This window comes from Pituophis catenifer, unplaced genomic scaffold (genome assembly GCF_029215685.1).
Source record: "Pituophis catenifer annectens isolate HBS135680 unplaced genomic scaffold, rPitCat1.0.hap2 SCAF_12, whole genome shotgun sequence".
NCBI lineage: Eukaryota > Metazoa > Chordata > Lepidosauria > Squamata > Colubridae > Pituophis > Pituophis catenifer.
In genome coordinates, this window is record NW_027256892.1 from 11,359,197 (window position 1) to 11,378,229 (window position 19,033).

A 19,033-nucleotide genomic window follows, 5' to 3' on the forward strand; every position below is an offset into this window, starting at 1 on the left:
AAACTAACCAGCAAGAGGGAAGATCAAAGGCAATTTCAGTTCAACTATGGAAATAACCACAAGAAAAAAATAACAGACCATTCTTTGGAGAAGTGCTTTGAGTTAATTTCCAAAACCCCATACTGCTTCTCCTAGCCTCTAGCATAATGGAACATTTTGTTCATCTGATTCAATCAGGCTGATTATTTTTTCTTTAATAATGAACACATTGTTAGATTTGCTGGCCAGTCATTCTTTTTTTAAAAGCAGATGGCTAGTTTATGAGAGAGTCTCCTATAAACTTATTCAATTGGGCAGCTTCCATACATGCAAGACAAAATTTCCCCTCAGAGCAGAGAACATCAATGGGCAATAGAGGGTGAAATTCAGTGTGTTTTGAGGGCATTTGGTTAGAGAAGGCTGCTGTAAGGATAGATCCCCTTATCTAATAAGGCCTTTATTGCTGGCTATTAAAATAGCAGCTCAGTTTGCCATTGTCTCAAGAAGGGTGGGACTGGATCCACATATGACTTATGACTACAACTGAGACTAGAATTTCCACTGCTAAGAATAGAACAGAATAGAATTTTTTATTGGCCAAGTATGATTGGACACACAAGGAATTTGTCTTGGTGCTTATGCTCTCAGTACATAAAAGAAAAGATACATTCATCAAGAATCATAAGGTAAAACACTTAATGATAGTCATAGGGTATAAATAAGCAATCAAATCATATTAGGAAACAGTCAATATAAATTGTAAGGATACAAGCAACAAAGTTACAGCCATACGTGGGAGGAGATGGGTGATGGGAACAATGAGAAGAGTAATAGTAATGCAGACTTAATAACTAGTTTGATAATGTTGAAGGAATTATTTGTTTAGCAAAGTGATGGCGTTCGGGAAAAAACTGTTCTTGTGTCTAGTTGTTCTGGTGTACAGTGCTCTATAGCGTCGTTTTGAGGGTAGGAGTTGAAACAGTTTATGTCCAAGATATGAGATATTTTCACAGCCCACTTTTTGACTCGTGCAATATACAAGTTCTTCATGGAAGGCAGGTTGGTAGCAATTGTTTTTTCCACAGTTCTAATTATTCTCTAAAGTCCTCTGAGGTAAGTAAAACGGTTAAGTAAATTATGCCTGATTTTATTTTTTGCCATGGTTGTTAAGTAAATCACTATAGTTGTTTCCTCCTCCTCCTCCTCCTCCGCCTCCTCCTCCTCCTCCTCCTCCTCCTCACTTTGCCATTGCCTCCTTTCTAGAACTCTGAGAGTGTGATTGGCTCAAAGTCACCCAGCTGGCTTCATGCCTAAGCGGGACTAGAACTCTAGCTGATGCCTTAACCACCACACCAAAGTGACTCTAAATCATGTTTAGCTATCTCAATGCTTGGCAGCCCCAACCATATTCTATCCGAGTAGTATTCTTTACTAAACTATCCTGTTTAGTAAAGCATGGTTTCTGAATCACCCTTTAAGGTCCTAAAGCAGGTTTTAACCGGGTTTGGAGTCCCAGTCCTGCAGTTCAGAAAAAAGAAGAGCATGCAAAATGGGAGACATGAGAGACAAATGCTGCTTTTTCTGAATGCCTTCCAAGGCTGGAGACGTTTGGCTTTTACATTGGCAGGCAAAATAATTCTTTCCTGATTCTCCAGCCAAGCTGCTGGAATGCAAATAAGAAGATATCAAGGCAATAGCAAATGATCTTAGTTCCTTCCAGACACGGGAAGAGTTCTGGGCTAAAGGAGCACATCCGCTAAAGTGATTAGAGGGGCTGCCTGCCCTGATCCAGGTCTCCTTTGCTGTAGAAGACAGGAGCAGTTCACACAAAGTAGGAGCAACAGCCCCAAAGGCTCTCTGGGTGTGAATGGCAGCGGTGCAGTCACAGAAGACCACTTGCTTCCCTTCCTCCAAGCTCTCAGTAGGGAAAGACTTGCTCTGGCCCGAGGCTGTGTGCTTCTCTCTCCCCCCCCCTCTCTGTATGGTATGTGTAAAAAGGGAAAATGGAGCTCCAGCTTGCTTTTAATCTTCGGTTTTCTTGCAAATCCAATTTGGCAGCCTTTCAGAAAGGACAAGATAAAGAGCAGATCCATTGGCAGGAAATCAGAGAACAAGTAAAGGGGAGCTGTAATGAGTGCAGGAGTAGAATCTCTAAACTGCACAAGAGTCAGGGAGTTTAATTAACAGTAACAGGGTTGGAAGGGACCTTGGACGTCATCTAGTCCAACCCCCTGCTCACACAGGGAGACCTATACAAGGGATTCGAACCGCCAAACTGCTGACCTTTCTTCGAATTGCACTGGTGACTGAGCAAGCTTTTAGACTCTCCAGGTGTCAGGGTTCCAAGTAACACCCCCAACGAAATCAAACTCCAAGGCTTGAAGTTCCTCAAAGAGCCTTGGTAGTACAGTGGTCTAAGGCACCCTGTTATTAAGCTGGTTATTAAGACCAGCTGCCTGCAATTACTGCAGGTTCGAATCTCGCCAAAGCTCAAGGTTGACTCAGCCTTCCATCCTTTCTAAGGTAGGTAAATTGAGGACCCAGTTGTGGGGGCAATAAGATGACTTTGTATAAAATATACAAAAGGATGAAGGCTATTGCTGAGCACATTGTAAGCCGCCCTGAGTCTCCGGTGAAGGGCGTCATATAAATCAAATTAATAAAAAAAAAGCTAACTTTTATTAGAGATGTCATATTGGCACAGCTGGGAAAACCCGAAATCTGAAAGCTTCCAGGTTTTCCTCACCCACAAGAAAGTTCAAGACCTTGCCCACATCTCCCACATGTCCACACAGCTCCAATCATTTCTTTCCTGAACAGAAAAGACATCCTCCAATTTCTTCTTTGCACAGCTGCCGGACACCATGGCCTTGAACTTCTCTTAGAGAAGTTTGTTATTGTTATCTCTAGTTCACTCATGCAACTTCCAACTTCTCATGGTATGATTGTGGCAGGCCTGGATCCTCAAGGCACACAGGTAATATGGCTTCCAGGCATGACACCAGGGTCCTTTAGCTCCATTCAGATGTATAACTATCTGAGCCTGATTTATTTAACCATTTACTTATCTGAATAGCAGATAGTTGACTGGTGATTCCCTGTATTTGATGCTGTGAGCCATTGTTCACTTTGCCTTTGAGGGTTGTGTGAACCCCACTGGTGTATTCTATAAATAGACCAGTCAGTTCACACAACCCTCAAAAGCAAAGTGAATAATGTGTGAACCTTGCCAGTGGGAATAAAGAACAGGCAGAGGTCCTAATGGTATAAAGGCCAGGGGAGACCTGTGTCCAATTAACTCATGATGCTCAGTTGTGTATTCATAGTCCAGCTACTGTTCCTTCACTTTACCTAGCTTGTGGTTTTGCTGCGAAGATTACAGAATCTAATATTAAAATCTAAATGGAGTTTTGCAATCTAATGCTCATCTGATGTCCTGGGACTACAATTGTCATCATTCCTAGCCCAGTTGCTTTAGGCTCTAGGACAGGGGTCTCCAACCTTGGCAACTTTAAGCCTGGTGGACTTCTGGCTGGCTGTGGAATTCTGGCTGTGGAATTCTGGAAGTCCGCCAGGCTTAAAGTTGCCAAGGTTGGAGACCCCTGCTCTAGGGCTTTTTGGAAAAAAAAAGTCCTGTTGTTTGATGGCTGTTTTGCAGCATCTCAAAAAAACAAACAAAACAAAAAAAAAAAGAAAAAAAAACAGAAAGAAAAAAAAAGAAAAGAAAAGAAAAAAAGAAAAAGCTAGCTTTGTTTACTGCAGGAAATTGCATATTTGGCAGTAATATTTCTCTTTTTTTTTTCAAAAGGTTGCAGTGTCACCGGAAACTTGACTGATTAGAAAAATAAAACAAACACACAGTTGCCTGTGTACAAATTATGTGTGGTGGGTTTACTTCAATTAACATCTGAGCTAATTTTCATTTATTCAGTGGATAAAGACCAAGCTAAAGGAACAGAAAGGCAATATTCAAAATGCGTATGTGAACCACAAAATTACCATCCCTGTTTTAGTGCATTTTAGTTCAAGCAACTGCTTGAACCCTGCCTACAAACCTTGAAGTTCTCCAAGTTCTCTGATCCCTTTCTACTGTGTATTTCTGCTGTTTTAGTTTAGTTTAGTTTAGTTTATTTGATTTGTATACCGCCCTACTCCCGAAGGACTCAGGGCGGTGAACAGCCAAACAATAAAATACATAGATACAAAAAATTTAAAAACCAGATAAAATCAAATTAAATCATTTTGGCCCAGACAGATTAAAACACCCCAATAATTTAAAAACAGATTAAAATTTACATATTTAAAAAAGGGAAGCCTGATGGAATAAAAGCCCGCCTGATGGAATAAAAAGGTCTTCACAGCGCGGCAGAAGGTGCGCAGATCCAGGATCCTCCGTATCTCCAGGGGGAGCTCATTCCAGATGGTAGGTGCCCCCACAGAGGGGGGCTAGTTTTGGCTACTTGAGGATCTACCTTCCCATTTATTAAACCTATGGAGTCAGACATCCTGAAATTTATGGTTTGGTGTTTGGGACAAGTTCAGAAAAGAGATGAACTGAGTAACTAGATTAAATCTGTTGTGCAAACATCATCATTAATCTTGCTAAAACATAATAAGCTAGCTTTCTTCACCCTGATGTCTTACAGGGGAAATGGTGTTACACTGCAGAACATATTAAAGAAGGATGAAGAAGACCATCTCTTCAGGTGCAAAAGATCAGGACCCTTTTAAGGTTGCAGCATAGAAGACTTATTCAAGCCTATACACAAGAATCTGGACAATTAAAGTTCAACAATAAATTGACGGCAGATAAGCGTCAACAGAATTCAAGAGGGGTTGGACTTGAAACACCACAACAACTCTAAACTGATGACGTGTTTAAATCCCCCCCCCCCATTCTGTCTGGTCTTCTCTAGTCACTAAAGATACTGAGGTTTACTCTTACATCCACCATAAAGTTCCACATTGTTTACTCCACTTGACCTCCTTACTTGAGAAGAGGATGACATCTTGTGGTTGAGGAAAAATACAACATCATGCATTAACTTTAACCTTTTCAAATCAGCTGCAGAGACCACCAAATTGTGTGATTTTTGCACGTGTTCACTCTTGTTAGGTGCTCTTACACAGTGAAGGAGAATCATAAGCCTGATGCAGAAGGGATATCCCAGGAAACAAAATACGCTAAGGAGTTAAGCTGGTACCTGGCTGTGGGATCAGCTTTTGTTACAATACTTTAAAGTACTTTATACTTGGAGTAGAACAAAACAGAACAGAAACATTATTGCAGACAATGACTGGTCCATCTGGAAGGAGAAACAACTGACATTCTAGAGCAGGGAGGCTTTGTAGTATCCTTGGCCTAAAGATCTGTAAATATTTTCATGTCACTGTGATTCCTTCCTAACTCAGGTTTGCAGAATGTACCAAGTTACATCAGCATCCAACGGAAGAATCGAAACCCGAGCCAGTTGTGCCTCTGGTTTACCTTCATAAAAATTGCAGTGGGTTTATAGCTTGTCTCCTTCGGTAAGCCTTTTCATGTATACTTGACATACTTCAGGGCGTTCTTACAGTCATTTCCCGAGAGACTGTGTGGATAACCAAGACTGATAGGCCACGAGAGACAACCCAACAGATGATGCAGAGAGCGCCTGACGGGAAGTCTGTTATGAGTTCCTAATCGGAACCAAAGTGAGTCACCCTCCTTTTAACCACATCTGGCACTCTCTGCCTGCCGCTTCCCTCTCCCCTCCCCTTTGCCTGCAGCCACAAGTTAGGTACTGAACAGCTTGACTAGAGAGAGTCAAGAAAAGTCTCCACCCAGGAAATCTAATCTAATTCCACATTTCAGGGGTGGAAAGCCTTGTTTATACAGGGAGCTGGTGAGCGACGGCTTTGGTGAGTGCATTCAATCTTTTTCTCTTGGAGTGTTTGCTGATGTTAAAAAGGGTGACAAAGGTGAAGCTGAAATACTTGGCTCAGCCTGTAATTTCAGAAATAAAAACAAAAAACAAATGCTAAATTTCAGCTAAGGCCAGCTAAGGATTTTTGCAAACAATTAGATTGGATGGATTCAGCTGTTTGGGTGGCTTTTCTTTTATAATTTGGTCTGTTCAACTAAATGCTGGAAACATCTGAAAATATGGCATTTATTATGAAATGGATTTATTAGTGCAGGGAATAAGGTGGGAATTACTCCATAAGCCTTGGTTCTTTCTAGAATTAGTCTGGTCTTCTAAAAACTATAATTTAGCCAGCATTGCAAAAGAAATTCCCCCTGCTTCTAATTTGAGCACTTAACTTCCTCTATCTTTCCACTATTACTTGTTAGAAATAAATTCTCAGACTTTTACAAACCATGGCACAGAATACCTCCCAGCTCCTAATATCACCATTCTTGTACAAATCTTCAGCCATGACCTTCGGGGTTACCTCAGCAAGGAATAAAAAATGGAATCCTGTCTCCTGATATCTTTTCTTGCTTTATTATAAGATAGATCAAATAGCACTCATTAAATTCTGTAACTACTTAGCAGGAAGAGAGGAATCAGTTAAGTGAATAAACGATTTGAGCTGATCATAGGACAGTAGCATTGCACTGAGCAGCTTTTGGCTGCTCCCAAGAATTGGAAAAGGGGAAGGAGGAAAATGATTTGCTTATCTATCCACCTGTTCATCCATTCACCCCATTCCAATAAAATGCTCACATGGGAGATGTTACTTTCTTGATGCTCTGAGAAGCATCCTGCTTCTTAGGATGGGTAAATTCTTGCTTTTCTTCCCCTCCGTGAGCTGGCTTCACAAAAGTTAAAACTATTGTTTGTCAGTGTGATTTAATTTCCTGCTGTGATAATGGCATCACTTTGATGCCACAACTTTTCATATGTCTTGGAAGGTCACAGCTTCTTGTCATGATAGTTTGGCTTCTTCTTCTTCTTCTTCTTCTTCTTCTTCTTCTTCTTCTTCTTCTTCTTCTTCTTCTTCTTCTTCTTCTTCTTCTTCTTCTTCTTCTTCTTCTCCTCCTCCTCCTCCTCCTCCTCCTCCTTCTCCTTCTCCTTCTCCTTCTCCTTCTCCTTCTCCTTCTTCTTCTTGAAAACTAGGTCTCATACATTCAATGAACTATACTATTTAATGAAAGTCCTAATCATGTTTGCTGTTTCTCACCAGATCCTTGGAGCCATGTATACAGCAAACCCGAAAAGGTGAGAAATAACCTTTATTCTCACCCAATCAAAATCCAGTAACCATTTCATAAATAAAATTGAATATTACAATAATTATAGGTGGTCTGTATGAGATTGTGAGGTTTTTCAACTGGGTTTAAATTTATGTTTTACGTTCAGAGCCATCTACTACTTTGAAAATCCTTACTCTGGTTTCAAAAGTGGGGTGTAAATCAGTGGTGGGTTTCAAAATTTTTCACTACTGGTTCTGTGGGTGTGGCATGGTAGGTGTGGCGTGGCTTGGTGGGCGTGACAGGGGAAGGATACTGTAAAATGTCAATTCCCACCCCAATCCAGGGGAAGGTAACTGCAAAATCCCCATTTCCTCCCGATCAGCTGGGACTTGGGAGGCAGCGAATAGATAGGGGCGGGGCCAGTCAGAATTTTTACTACCAGTTCTCCAAACTACTTAAAATTTCTGCTACTGGTTCTCCAAAACTGGTCAGAACCTGCTGAAACCCACCTCTGGTGTAAATTGGATTAGTGTTAATCATTAATTAAGTGAGTACTGCATCTGCTCTCTTGCCCTACAAGAGAACTTTCCAGGCTCTTGTCTGAAATATATTCTTAGTCTGCCTTGAGGCCACATACAAATTATTCCTAACTTGCTTGTAATTTCTTTCTTGAAGTTATCTTCTATAGTGAATAGTCTTGGAGAGTTGCAGGTGGGGTGAAAATAAATATTTAGAACAGGAAACCAAAGTGGGTAATAATCAGGATATGTTCCATACAGGTTCCCAACGACTGGCATTTCTTCAAAGGAAAAATTAACAATGAAAGCATTTTTTGGGGAAAGAAAGTTTAAATAATATTGTTTGTTCTTCAAGAAGTAGGTTTGATTGCATCAAGCAACATTTCTATGTACTGTAACTGCTTGATCTTGACATTATATTAAAACAAGCAGGGAAGCAAGCAGATAAATCTGAACATATAGTTCCTCCTCTCAATACTTTTCTTTCATCTGAATAACAGAATAATAGAGTTGGAAGGGATCTTGGAAGTCTTCTAGTCCAGCCCTCTGCTCAAGCAAGAGACCTTAAATCATTCCAGACAAGTGGCTGTCCAATCTCTTCTTAAAAGCCTCCAGTGATGGAGGACCCAAACTGCTTCACTGATTAATTGTTCTCACTGTTAGGAAATTTCTCCTTAGTTCTAGGTTGCTTCTCCTGAATTTCCCTCCTATGATTTCTCCAAGGTGAAGCTTCCCAGATTTATTGGACTTCAGTCCCATCATTCTTCAGCTTTGCCTATGCTTAAGGTGACCAGATTTTAACATTGGTAAAGAGGGACATTGTGGGTGTGGCTTATTTTGAAGGGCGTGGCTAGCTGGTCATGTGACTGGGTGGGCGTGGCTAGCTGGTCATGTGACCGGGTGGCCATGGCTATGTGTATAGGGTAAGGTGACCAGATTTTAACATTGGTAAAGAGGGACATTGTGGGCGTGGCTTATTTTGTGGGCGTGGCTAGCTGGTCATGTGACTGGGTGGGCGTGGCTAGCTGGTCATGTGACCGGGTGGCCATGGCTATGTGTATAGGGTAAGGTGAACAGATTTTAACATTGGTAAGAAGGACACCATTGAGGGCGTGGCTTATTGTGTGGGCGTGGCTTGGAGGCCATGTGACTGGGTGGGCGTGGCTAGCTGGTCATGTGACCGGGTGGCCATGGCTATGTGTATAGGGACTACTCAGAGGGCTGAAAAGTCATTTCTGACAGGTCCTCACACTTTTGACTGGTCCTCACACTTATGACCATCCTCACATTTATGCCCGTGCAGTATTCTTAACAACCATGTCACTCATTTCACAACTGCTTCTCTTCACCATGGTGACAAGATAGGGCAAAAACGTAAAATGTGAGGACAGTCGTAAGTTCGAGGACTGGTCAAAAGTGTGAGGACCAGTCAAAAATAACTTTTTCAGCCCTCTGAGTAGTCCATATGCACAAAAGGACTAACCAGAGGGCTGAAAAAAGTCATTTCTGACAGGTCCTCGCACTTTTGACTGGTCCTCACACTTATGACCATCCTCACATTTATGCCCATGCAGCATTCTTAACAACCATGTCACTCATTTCACAACTGCTTCTCTTCACCATGATGACAAGATAGGGCAAAAATGTAAAATGTGAGGACAGTCGTAAGTTCGAGGACTGGTCAAAAGTGTGAGGACCAGTCAAAAATAACTTTTTCAGCCCTCTGAGTAGTCCATATGCATTAAAGGATACAGCAATAGAGAGGGATGAAGGAATGGAAATTAGAGTAGGAGTGAGGGTAAGAGAGGGAGGAAGAGAGGAGGAGAAGGAGAAAGGAAGAGGAAGTAGGGAGGAGAAAAAGAGGGTGGGGGGAAGAGAAAGTAAGAAGGAAAGAAAAGAGAGAGGTGATATGTTTGAGGAGAAAGATTGCTGTACAATAAAAAAGATGAAAGGGAAGAAAGCCAACCCCAAGCAAATATAAAGATATTAAGATAAAGAATGAATTGTTAAACTTTAAAGAATAAAAGAGAACAAATATGAATAAATAGCAATAATTAGAAACACACATACAAACATACAATGTATTTTCTTTGAACAGAATATTTGGCTGGTTCACAAATTTAAACAGCGTTTAATCATTTCAATTAAATTTACAATTTCTATATTTCCTTTTTGCCATATTTATTCCTCATCTATTTTTTTAAAAAAACAATATTACCCTTCATCCTCATCTCTAATCTTAATCAAATTCAATTTTTCCCTTCTATTCTATATTATACCCCTTCCCATTGTCATCTATTTTTATATCCATCCTCACATTGGTTAATTATGTAATTATGTAATACAGTTGTTTAATACAAATTCAACATTTTAATATAAATCAATTAGTTATATAACTATCTTTTTTGTATATTAATCAATATGAACATGAATATTCCAATTATTTCCATGCAATCCAATTTCTTACAAATCAATTAATTATATTTACCAATAATAATAAACCAAATAATTTCCCCCATATATTCCTCCAAACCACAACTTAACCATTTCTGCTTTCAACACAATATACAATTATTAATAGTATCTCAATTATTACAATTCCCTAGTTAAATAGAGCTTTTTTTCTTTTGTGTTTTAAAATCTTGAACTCTCCTCTTTTGCCCTAAATTTCCCATTGTTTGCAGTTTTGCACCTACCTTTTTTGGTGAGGAAAAAGAAAAAGAAAAAGAAAGAAATCTCTCTCTGCCTCATTTTGTCACGTTGCAGCTTTACTTTCGCTTTCGCCTTTGTTTTCAGCATAGCTAGGGGGAAAAAAATCTGCTCCAGGAACTTTTTGCAGCTTTTTGCAGCTAATTAACCTAGCGGAAGCTGTTAACAGGGGCTGTTTTTTCTATTTTTGCAGGCATGGGTCTACTCTTTTTTTTTTTTAACACTGATAAGCTGTAGGTCGGCCCTTTGAAGCCCCGTGGCAAGAGTTTAAACAGTTTTTTTCACCTCTAGCCATCAGCGGGGATTCAGGAGGCAGCCGGGACTCAGGAGGCAGAATGAAAAATCGGGACTTTTTTAAAACGCCGCGGGACGCGGGACAAATTGCTCAAAAGCGGGACTGTCCCGCCAAAAGCGGGACGTCTGGTCACCTTACCTATGCTGGCTGGGGGCTTATGGAAAGATATTCTGGAATGGTATGGTCTCTTGCTTGAACAGGGGGCTGAATTAGAAGACCTTCAAGGTCTCTTCCAACTCTGTTATTCTGTTATTCTTAAATTGAAGTCAAATGCACTGCAAAGCTCTATTCTTTTTCATCCCACCTTCTTGATTCTTGGTTCCATTTCTATTTATCTTGTCCTCTTTCTTCCAATTTAATAAATACCAACCTTCTGTTTGGTAGTGGCTCTGCCTTTGATGTTTCGGCAAAAGAACCAGGACTGCACATCTGGCGTGTGGAGAAAATGAAGCCAGTTTCTGTTCCAGATGAGATGAAAGGCATATTCTATTCTGGGGATTCATACCTTGTCCTTTATAATGGCCCAGATGAACATTCCAACCTGCATATTTGGATTGGTAAGCAAAGGGTCAAAATAATCCTTAAATCAACAAGTTCTATCTGGGGATGATGCATTTCTATAGCTTATTGCTGAATAAACCCTATTTGGTTGGATTCATACAATATGTGCTTCACAGATCTTAAGGACTGAGCTCACACAACATACTCAACCAATATTAAAGAAACCGTAATAAAGTTTAGTATGTTTTGCAAGCCATTGGTACCTGCTTCAAGACCAATTTCTTGAACTGAGTGGTGTGATCAGGAAACTTGCAATACAACACAACCCTATATCCTAGCAAGAATGAAGACTTTTCAGAAGTGGCTTCTTATTACCTCTAAAATGGATTTTTATGTGGGATGTAAGAATCTGACACAGAAAACCTTTTTTGAGGTAGCTGAAGCGGGCTAGGGGCTATCACTCAACTGGGTAGAGTTGGGATACTTCCTTGCAAAGTAATTCTCTCTCTCTTTGTTTCAGGTCAAAACTCCTCCAGGGATGAGCAGGGAGCATGTGCTTTGCTCTCCACTCACCTCAATTCCATCCCAAAAGAGAAGCCAATTCAGTATCGGGAAGTGCAGGGGAATGAATCAGATGTCTTCATGGAGTACTTTCCCCACGGCATCAAATACCAGGTGAAAGGAGACTCGTTTTTTCAGTTATAGACCTCACTCTCTTTCCAGAGCACTGTTGCTAAACATTAAGAACTTTCACTTAGTTAAACATTTGTATCTGTAATTACACTCATACAAAGTTATGCTGTGGAGATAGTAGGAGACCAACATCTCCTTCAATCCCCATCAGGCTCATGTTAGCCCAGGTGAGTCCTGTTGGCTGACATCTTCCCTTTTTTACTTCTTGGGAATCTGTTCCCTGTTTTTTTTTCTTTTTGTTCAATTTCCTTTCCATTATTTCCTCCAAGTTTAGCTTAGTTTTTCTTCTCTTCTAAATTGGAGAAAACAACAGTAAAAAAGCTAGTTTGATCTGGTTGGTTCCTTGTGCCTGACACAACAGTCAAAAATCCTAAAAGGTTTCTATCACTCACAGCCACTTGATTTATTTTTTGTTTGTTTCTGGGCAGATCAGGCACACATTCAAACAAAGCTATAGATTACAGCTAACCACCATCTTAACTTCTTCTTAACACTTTGCTCCTTCTGCAGCACTAGTTTTCCCTTTGATATCCTGATGATAGCAATAGCAATAGCACTTAGACTTTTATTTATTTATTTATTTATATTTATTATTCCAATTTATATGCCGCCCTTCTCCCGAAAGACTCAGGGCGGTGTACGGCCAAAAGTAAAAGCACACAAATATAAAATTTAAAAACGATTTAAAAACATATTAAATAATTTGGCCCAGCTAATCAAATAAAACACCCATTTTAAAATTTTAAAAAATTAAAAAGGTTAAAAAATTAGGCCAGCCTAATTGGAATAAAAACGTTTTGAGGGCATGGCGAAAGGTGCGCAAGTGGGAAATCCTCCATATCCCGGGGGGCAGTTTGTTCCAGAGGGCAGGTGCCCCCACAGAGAAGGCTCTCCCCCTGGGGTCACCAGTCGACATTGTTTGACCGACGGCACCCAGAGGAGCCCCTCTCTGTGGGAGCATACTGGCCGGTGGGAGGCTATTGGTAGCAGCAGGCGGTCTTGTAAGTACCCAGGTAATATACCATCCCATAGTGATTTACAACACTCTCTGAGTGGTTTACAATGTCAGTATCTCGCCCCCAACAATCTGGGTCCTCATTTTACTGACTTCGGAAGGATGGAAGGCTGAGTCAACCTGGAGCCGGTCAGGAACAAACTCCAGGCTGTGGGCAGAGTTTGCTTGCAATATTGCATTTAAACACTCTGCCACCAGGGCTCCTATAGTCCCAAAGAGTCTTTCCTGACCCCTATCTTCAAATTCTAGCCTCTGTACCCGTCTCAACCCCCGTTTATGGTCTATAGGAAGGCGGTGTGGAGTCAGCCTTTACCAGAACCCAGGTCAACCATGAGCAAAGCTCAAGGCACCAACTCTATCAAGTGAAAGGAAAGAAGAATATCCGGGCTGTGGAAAGAGAACTGAGCTGGACCAGTTTTAATACGGGTGATTGCTTTATCTTGGACCTGGGAGAGGTGAGTCTGAGAAGGGAGACATATACCTGCTAGAAAAAGAGTATATGTCATAAGAGTACATGGTAGTGTTCACATGACATGGTGACTCATATGTTACCCAACCAGATTGCCCATGTGGTTAGCTTGTAGTTCAATTCATCCTCCAAAGTCTAAGCTAATATAGGGAAATTATGGGATATAATTTCCATATACCCTTTCCACGAAGGGTTGCTGTGGGACTTCAGTAATGGTAGATCTCCCAATCTGGCTTTGGATTGGAGATCATGGGAATTGTAGTCACAACACTCCTATTGAATGCATGGTGGAGAAATTGAAAGATGGTGAAGGCTGGATGTTAGTCGGTTTCTACTTTTCCTTTTAGAAAATCTTTGCCTGGTATGGGGGAAAGTCAAACATTCTGGAGCGGAACAAAGCTCGGGATTTTGCAACAGCAATCCGAGACACTGAGAGGAAGGGAAAAGCAAAGATGGAGATTGTTGTGGAAGGGGAAGAACCTGCTGAGATGACAGCGGTAAGATTTTTGTGTGGAACAAAGAATATGAAGGGTAGATGCAAATTAGTATCTAGGTTGGCCATTTCCTCATCTGCTCCTTTCCAGTTGTGTTGGACCACAGCTCTCCTTGTTATCTGGGGATTATAGAAGTTGTAGAATTCATCTGAAAACGAGTCAGGATCAGAAGGCTGGATTAGAAGATTCCAAGGAAAGGTGTACAAAAAGTGCCTGAAAAGTTATGAAATATTCTTTATCCATGGATTACTGTAGCATCTGGCAAGGAGTTTCATACAGAAATGGACCATAGGAACAAAAGTTTCTGTTTTAGAGTAATTCATACTATCAGGGCTGCTTGACTTTTTCATACCAAGGACTATATTTTAGTGGTTGACAGGGCCAGAACCAGTTTGCTGATGCATTTCTGTGGTAAATGGATGAAGTAGTACTTTCTAGATGGGAAGATGTTTCTGGCAGTAGCTGCATGGCAAACATTGAATTTGAACAGGATCATGTTAAGGTGTAACACTGAGGTTCCAATACAGGAGGGACTCTGATGCAAAGAGATATTGGCATGATCTATTTCTCTAGGTACTGGGTCCTAAGCCGATTCTGAAAGAAGGCACCGCTGAGGAAGATATTGTGGCTGATCAGAAGAATGCTATTGCAGCAGTACTGTATAAGGTAATAACCAAAAAATGAGAAGAACCTTACTTGAGATTGGATGGGGTCTCCAGGAAATTGTTCTCTTGTAGGCACCTTCTGAAATCCATTCATCCTCTCCTTCTCCCTCTTTGAGAGGGAAACCTATTAGCTGCTGGTTGAACATTTGAATTTAAAAATCTAAATATCTGTTTAATCAACTATAATGCCCCAGTATGATCCTACGCTAGGCATTGTGTCCCTTTAAAAGGATGGGTAGCCACAAAGTCCATAATGCCACTGGAATGAGAAGGCTTGCTGATGTCTTCCAGGCAGCCCTCCCATACCACAAAACATTAAGCTTACAAGCAAACCACAACAAGAAAATAAACCCAAATGACTTTCTCTGTGTCATTTATTTGCTGCAATTTTCAGACTGTGGGTTGGATGTGTGTATACACACATTCATCTTGAAGTAAAAATGTGGCAATGGAAAAAAAATAGCTGTTTTCTACAATTAGCTGAGCAATATTTGTTTTTTTGCTCACTTTTGTTGCATATTTATGATATCTGGGGGCATTATGAGAAGCCCCGGATTATTTCCAAAAGGAGATATGGAGACTCCATGGGTGGAAGAATTCAGTTTCAAGCGAGTGTACCCATACACATAAATCATTAAACTCAGAGATTATAATTGATCTAGTTTCAGTATACCACACTGCACTGAGATCTAGAATCTTGACAACAGCCCATTCATTATTGCTCAGACCAAAGATTCTCTTGATACAATAATAATAATAATAATAATAATAATAATAATAATAATAATAATAATAATAATAATAATTATTATTATTATTATTTTATTTCTATACCGCCCTTCTCCCGAAGGACTCAGGGCGGTGTACAGCCTATTTAAAAACACAGACAAACAGCAATTTAAAATTTAAAATAATTAAATAAATTGGCTCAGATTTAAAACCCCAAAAAATTTAAATACCCCAATTTAAAACTATTATGTTGATAGTCCGGCCTGGCGGAACAACAGGGTCTTCAGTGCGCAGCGAAACACCCAGAGGTCGGAACTCTTACGTATTTCCGGGGGCAGTTCGTTCCACAGGGCTGGGGCTCCCACAGAGAAGGCCCTCCCCCTGGGTGTCGCCAGCCGACATAACTTGGCCGATGGCACCCTGAGGAGACCCTCTCTGTGGGAGTGAACTGGTCGGTGGGAGGCTATTGATGGCAGGAGACGGTCTCGGAGGTACCCGGGTCCTATGCCATGGAGCGCTTTAAAGGTGGTAACCAACACCTTGAATCGCACCCGGAAGACCACTGGGAGCCAGTGCAGCTCGCGCAGGAGGGCTGTCACATGGGCACGAGTTGCGCCCATAACCACCTGCGCGGCCGCATTCTGGACCAGTTGGAGCCTCCGAGTGCTCTTCAAGGGGAGCCCCATGTAGAGAGCATTACAATAGTCCAACCGGGAAGTAACAAGAGCATGAGTGACCGTGCGCAGGGCGTCCCGGTCCAGAAAGGGCTGCAACTGGCGGATCAGGCGAACCTGATAAAAGGCCCCCCTGGCCACGGCCATCATATGCTCTTCTAAAGACAGCCGTGCATCCAAGAGGACACCCAGATTGCGAGCCCTCTCCGTGGGGGGCAAAGATTCACCCCCAATAGTCAGCGATGGCACCTGCTGACTATATCGGGGCGCCAGAAGCCACAGCCACTCGGTCTTGGAGGGGTTGAGTCTGAGCCTGTTCCTCCCCATCCAGACCCGCACGGCCTCCAGGCAGCGAGACATCACATCAAGGGCATCGTTGGGATGGTACAGATTTAGATTTGATATAGATTTGTCTAACCCCCCTCAAATTCTACTATAGCTCTCAGAATTCTCAACTGTTTTCCACACTGATTCTGAGGGATACTCTTCTGATACTTCTGTAGAATATGAAATTAGGGAATGCTATGTTAAGGTGCGGTCTTGCTTCAAAGTGCTTTCTGTCCACAATTTTTAGCTGCTAACAACTGGATCAAAGGTTCCATTGAGGTTTTTTCCCCATGATATTAAACTGATAGAAGTTCTGGATGCATTGATTCTGTCCAGCATGTAGGAAATACAGAATACAGGAAGGAATGGGCTCCATGCTCAGGCATTTTACGCTTCCTCCACGTCGGTGGATGAGAAAATGCTGGCTTTAAAAAAATGCACCATAAACCTCAAAAGCCAGACCTCTACCCTGTGATTATTGGATTCCATTAAGTGTAGTAAATTGTATACTTCTCAATCCTGAGGTCTCTGACATGACGGGGAAAATGAGTCTGACTAAAGTCTCCGAATCCAGTCCATTTCTCCAGGACCAGCTCATCACAGATGACTGTTTCATCCTGGACAACGGGCAGCATGGAAAGATCTTTGTTTGGAAAGGTAATGTCTATCATACATTGTCTCAGGGCCTTCTCTGGAACCATAAATACAAAGTATATATATGCAGTGAAGAGTAGAAGAGTAGTTGAGAAACGTCTACACCAGAAGACATTCTGATCAATGTTCCCAAGTCATCAGCTTCTATTTATTTTTTTCCTGCCATCACCACCACACCTTTCCTTTTTCTTTGCAATGATTTCTATGATTGGATAGTGGTTAAGATATTGGACTAGTAATAGGGACATCCAGATTCAAATCCATCCTCAGTTATGGAAGATCTCTGGATGAATTTGGGCTAGTTTATTTCACAGGGAATGGAGGAAAATAAAGGGAGAGGATGCTATGGATGCCACCACCTCGAGTTACTGAATGAAAAATGGGACAGGGAGGGAGGGAGGGAGGGAGGGAGGGAGGGAGGAAGGAAGGAAGGAAGGAAGGAAGGAAGGAAGGAAGGAAGGAAGGAAGGAAGGAAGGAAGGAAGGGATTGCTTTGCCTTTCACCTGCGTATAAGCAGATGCACTTATAATTAGGTGATGGGCAATGATAGACATTTCTCTTTTATTTAAAGGACTCTTGGCTCTTCTAATCCAGCGCTGGCCAAGGTCCCTCTCCCAGCTCTTATAAATTATCCTCCTCCTTCCTGTTTGTCTGCAGGCCTCAAAGCAAATGAACAAGAACAACAAGCAGCTCTGAGAGTAGCAGAGAACTTCATCTCACAAATGAAATATCCCCAGAACACTCAGGTAAGGATCCCTCAAGCTTGTGCAAACCATCTTTAAAATCCCCAGAAGGTTTTCATAAAAGAATGACACACCTCTGCTGACAGGTTCAGAGAAGGTCTAGGATGAAAGGTCTGGAGGAGAACAGCAATGTAGTGGTGTAACTCAAACATCTGAAGAGTTCTCGAAAAATGGACAAGGATTTGTTCTCTGCTTCGTTTTTTTCTTTTCCATGTCTCACCTGCTTATAATCTGGTTCCAGGTACAGATCCTGCCCCAAGGCCGTGAAAGTCTGCTCTTCAAACAATTCTTTACAAACTGGAAGTGAAAGCTGGAGTCTTCACCTTATGCTGGCAATACTCTGTGACTGCCCCATCAACCATTCAAGCCTTATTAAATTGGAGCCACTGTATCCTCCTTGTCTTCTGCTTTTGACCAACTGCCTTTAATCAGTAGCTCTGCATCTGAACCATGGGTGAAACCTTCTGTTTCCCTATTTCAGTCTTCACTATTGTGATAACAGTAGGGCAAACTTAACTAGAGGGATCTTCTCTCTTAATTTTTTGAACCAGTTCCTCCCAATTGTAAGCCTCTTCCTCTTTATGTCTAGAATGTGATAAATAATGTAACTTTCTCATCTCTATGGGAAATAGAACATTTTGATGCAAGTTAAGAAAAGTCTGTGGCTGGTTTCACACATTGCATTGAACCAAAACCAAACCAGTCACATTTGTAGGGTGCAAACCCAACCTTACACAAAATGTGCTGATTATTACTATCTAATGATAGCTTTACTTTCTTGCTTGCCTCATTGGCTATATTCGGTGCCTTGAGGCATACCTTTTACTGAATCATGCCTTTCCTGTTTTCACATAATATATTGAATCATAAACTTACTAAAGAGACTGAGTTTGACCCAACCAACCAACCCTGCCTTAATCCTAACCAAGTTTAACATTTTGTTTGAACACACCTGTCAAGTTAGATGTGTTGTGTAAACATAGCCAATGGGGGTTTTCTTCGCCAGTGACAGCATGCAATCAATCATTCTAAGAACACCCAGAGTTGTATAATTTCATGCTGGCTTTAATAACTTTCCTCCTTTTCCCATGACTTTTGATTTTGTGTCTTTCTCCCCACCTGGAACCCAGGGAACACCCCTCCCCCATCAACCTGGGTGGGACAAGAAAGATGAGTAGCAAAGGAGGCAGATGTCCCACAGGGAGTTTATGCATATCGTTTTGGCCAAAAGCAAGGATTGAAACTTGTCTAGTCTCAGACATGTTAAATTGCCATTCAAGTCTATGATCTGTCAAAAGTTGCCCGGTAGGTTGGATCTGGCTCCATCTGTCATGCCTGTTTTAAACAGCAAAGGCTGTGCTCTTATCCATCCTCTAGGCATTCTTCAT

The 19,033-nt window shown here is 41.4% G+C and overlaps 1 protein-coding gene across 2 annotated transcripts; it reads left to right on the plus strand.

The window, feature by feature from the left end:
• Positions 1 to 5,723: 5,723 nt before the first annotated feature.
• Positions 5,724 to 18,294, plus strand: CAPG (capping actin protein, gelsolin like). 2 transcript variants are annotated; one of them, XM_070952413.1, is made up of 10 exons: positions 5,724 to 5,880; positions 7,150 to 7,184; positions 11,066 to 11,238; positions 11,703 to 11,857; positions 13,178 to 13,345; positions 13,707 to 13,856; positions 14,427 to 14,519; positions 16,773 to 16,905; positions 17,560 to 17,648; positions 17,887 to 18,294. In XM_070952413.1, the coding sequence occupies exons 2-10, from the start codon at positions 7,162 to 7,164 to the stop codon at positions 17,950 to 17,952; spliced, it is 1,050 nt and encodes a 349-aa protein (XP_070808514.1). In that variant the 5' UTR covers positions 5,724 to 5,880; positions 7,150 to 7,161; the 3' UTR covers positions 17,953 to 18,294. The 2 variants fall into 2 exon arrangements, with proteins under 2 accessions (XP_070808514.1, XP_070808515.1); XM_070952414.1 differs by lacking the exon at positions 7,150 to 7,184.
• Positions 18,295 to 19,033: the final 739 nt, after the last annotated feature.

Coding starts and splice junctions, on each gene's coding strand:
- CAPG (XM_070952413.1), top strand. CDS start 7,162: ATGTATACAGCAAACCCGAAAAG. Junction 11,858..13,177: donor CCCACGGCATCAAATACCAG/GTGAAAGGAGAC, acceptor TATGGTCTATAG/GAAGGCGGTGTGGAGTCAGC. Junction 13,346..13,706: donor TTATCTTGGACCTGGGAGAG/GTGAGTCTGAGA, acceptor TTTTCCTTTTAG/AAAATCTTTGCCTGGTATGG.